The 2,523-nt window shown below is 49.4% G+C and overlaps 1 protein-coding gene and 1 long non-coding RNA gene across 2 annotated transcripts in view; both read left to right on the top strand.

The window, feature by feature from the left end:
- Nucleotides 1-2,268, top strand: part of LOC144221343 (uncharacterized) — a 110,950-nt gene extending 108,682 nt beyond the window's left edge. Inside the window, exon 5 of the long non-coding RNA XR_013332039.1 lies at nucleotides 2,088-2,268. This is a non-coding gene — a long non-coding RNA (uncharacterized LOC144221343). The remainder of the gene's footprint in view (nucleotides 1-2,087) is intronic.
- Nucleotide 2,269: 1 nt separating this feature from the next.
- FAM110B (family with sequence similarity 110 member B) overlaps nucleotides 2,270-2,523 on the top strand; it is a gene marked incomplete at its 5' end in the record, with an annotated part of 2,056 nt that continues 1,802 nt past the window's right edge. The window contains one exon of the mRNA XM_077751757.1: nucleotides 2,270-2,520. Within this exon, the coding sequence (XP_077607883.1) occupies nucleotides 2,270-2,520 (251 nt within the window). The remainder of the gene's footprint in view (nucleotides 2,521-2,523) is intronic.

Raw genomic sequence — 2,523 nt, 5'->3', positions numbered from 1 at the left:
CGCCAGTCTTGAGAAATGAAAGTAATGATTTTTATGTAGTATTCTCAACGACACCAAAGGCCGCCTTAATAGACAGGGCCTGCTGTGTATAGTCAGGTCAGTAGCGGTGGACGTTTGGGCCGCCGGTCCTGGTATGAGGGGATTAGAAGCGAAGACAAGTGTGCAGGCCAGCATGGGCTTTAATGCCAAGTTCACAATCCCCGACAAGGACAATTCGTCCTGCAGAGAATATTGTCCCAAGAACATGATGCGGTCATGGGCCAATATTCCCATGCGCCATTTTGAAATTGGAAAGAGCTCACTCATTCTCAGCTGCTCAGAACCACATGGTTCGGAGGGAGGAAGGATCTTGGGAATCTCATGCAAGCACCTCACCCCAGATGAGGGGATGAGGCCCCAGAAGAGGTGGAGTTGTGTCTCCTGCCACCCACTGGGCTGTCTTCTCCCCGCACTGGGCTTGCCAGAGGTTGGCTTCGGTCCTTAAGCACAGAGCCGATGGGCGCACATCTCAGTCCTGTCCTTCACTGTGCCCTCAAAGGTACTGCCCCGGTGCCCTCTGCCGACGCAGTCGGAAACTCCAGAGGTCATCAGTGGGGATGTTACACATGCTGGGGAGAAATGTGGCCTGTCTGTCCTGGGGACAGCCTTCTCTCAAGCACTCCGGATGTGGTCCGGCGGTCCGCCTCTGAGCCCAGGCTCTCCTGCCTGTCCTGGCCCTGAGCCCCTCTGGGAAGGGAGCCCCAGGTCATCTTCCCAGGAAGGTGGACACAGGGTGGTGGATGACCAAACTCAGAAGACACCGCAGAGAAACTGTCGCCCCCTTCTGGCAGTTCATTCAAAACTGGTTCAAAGAGACAAGCTCACTCAGTCTTCATGAGAGCGGGGAGGACGAGGTGGCTTTTTAAACTAAATATTGCACAATTAAAGGAAGTTACTATGTAGGAATTGCCTTGGGGATTCTCAACTCTTGCATAGGAAAATATTTTTATTAGAACAAATCCTTTTGCAGATTACCAAAATTGTGTCTCTTAACAAAACACGGCGATGGGTATATTTGGAGATTAAGCTTTTAAACGATGAGAGAGAAATCTCAGGCTTCCCCCCACATACACTTCCATGCTTATTATTAATAGTCTCTTCGTTTTCTTACCATGAGAGCAGATGATCTTATAGTTCTACCACTTTATTTATTTTGTAAATTAGTTATTTGATGTCAGTGAATACATTACCCTTAATATTGCTGATTATAACCAGAGATGCTGAAAACGGCTGTACCCAGTTACTCTGGGTTGCTGAGGCATTCATAAATGTTCTCTGTCAGCAGTAACAGGCAAAGAGACTTGTTCTTAGAAAAATGCTACATGGGGCGCCTGGGTGGCTTAGTTGGTTAAGCACCGGACGTCGCCTCAGGTCATGATCTCACAGTTCGTGGGTTCAAGCCCAGTGTCGGGCTCTGTGCTGACAGGTCAGAGCCTGGAGCCTGTTTCAGATTCTATGTCTCCCTCTCTTTCTGCCCCTCCCCTCCTCATGCTCGCGCTCTCTCTCTCTCTCTCAAAAATAAACATAAGAAAAGACTTAGAAAAAAGCTACACCCATCGTTCCCAAAGTAGAAAGACAACCTATAGGTTTATACTGGGAGTATTGATAAATGTTTCATTGTAGTGGTTTTGATTGAGGGTGGAGTTGATCACATTTTTAAGAAAGCCATGAATAATAAACCGGTGAACGCTTAACGTTTCCACCAGTTTTCCTATAAAGCAGACCTACTTAGGTGTGATTGACATCTTAAGATTTTATTCTTAGTTCCCTAAGGGATTTGGGAAAACACATACCACAAAGAAACTTTTGATTTCTGCTCATTAAGTGTGAAAAATTATGGAGCATTTATAATCAAATTATCTAGTTACTTGGTTAATCTAGAGGTATTTCTAGGTTTCTTTTTTCATAAGAAAAAATAAGCTTGTTTTGTTTAACAGGAGGAACTCCCTACCATACATAGACTTGCTTTCAAATAAGGTAACGGAAACATGCTTTAAACAATTTTTTTCCTCTTTGCTGCCAATCCCGCGCCTTGCCAATATCTCCAGCTTTGGAAGAGTTAAAAGCAGTGCCTGCTTCAGCTGTTACTGAGAGGTCGGTAGTAAGAAGCAGAAGCGCTGCTCCGCCGAGAAGGAGACCTGGTAATTCCCCGACCCGTAGGACCCCGGCGGCGGGCGGTGCGCCCCGCGTTTGCACACGCATCCAGGACTTCCTGGGTCTGATCCGGGCNGGACCCTGCAGCAGGGCAGCATGGTGAAGCCGGTCAGCCCCGCGGGCACCTTCACCTCGGCCGTGCCGCTGCGCATCCTCAACAAGGGGCCCGACTACTTCCGCAGGCAGGCCGAGCCCAACCCCAAGCGGCTCAGCGCCGTGGAGCGGCTGGAGGCGGACAAGGCCAAGTACGTCAAGAGCCAGGAGGTCATCAACGCCAAGCAGGAGCCCGTGAAGCCGGCCGTGCTGGCCAAGCCGCCCGTGTGCCCCGCC

This window comes from Crocuta crocuta, unplaced genomic scaffold, assembly GCF_008692635.1.
Source record: "Crocuta crocuta isolate KB4526 unplaced genomic scaffold, BGI_CrCroc_1.0 scaffold20, whole genome shotgun sequence".
Classification (NCBI taxonomy): Eukaryota; Metazoa; Chordata; class Mammalia; order Carnivora; family Hyaenidae; genus Crocuta; species Crocuta crocuta.
Note: the sequence above shows the minus strand (reverse complement) of the source record. Positions and strands in the feature narration are given on the sequence as shown.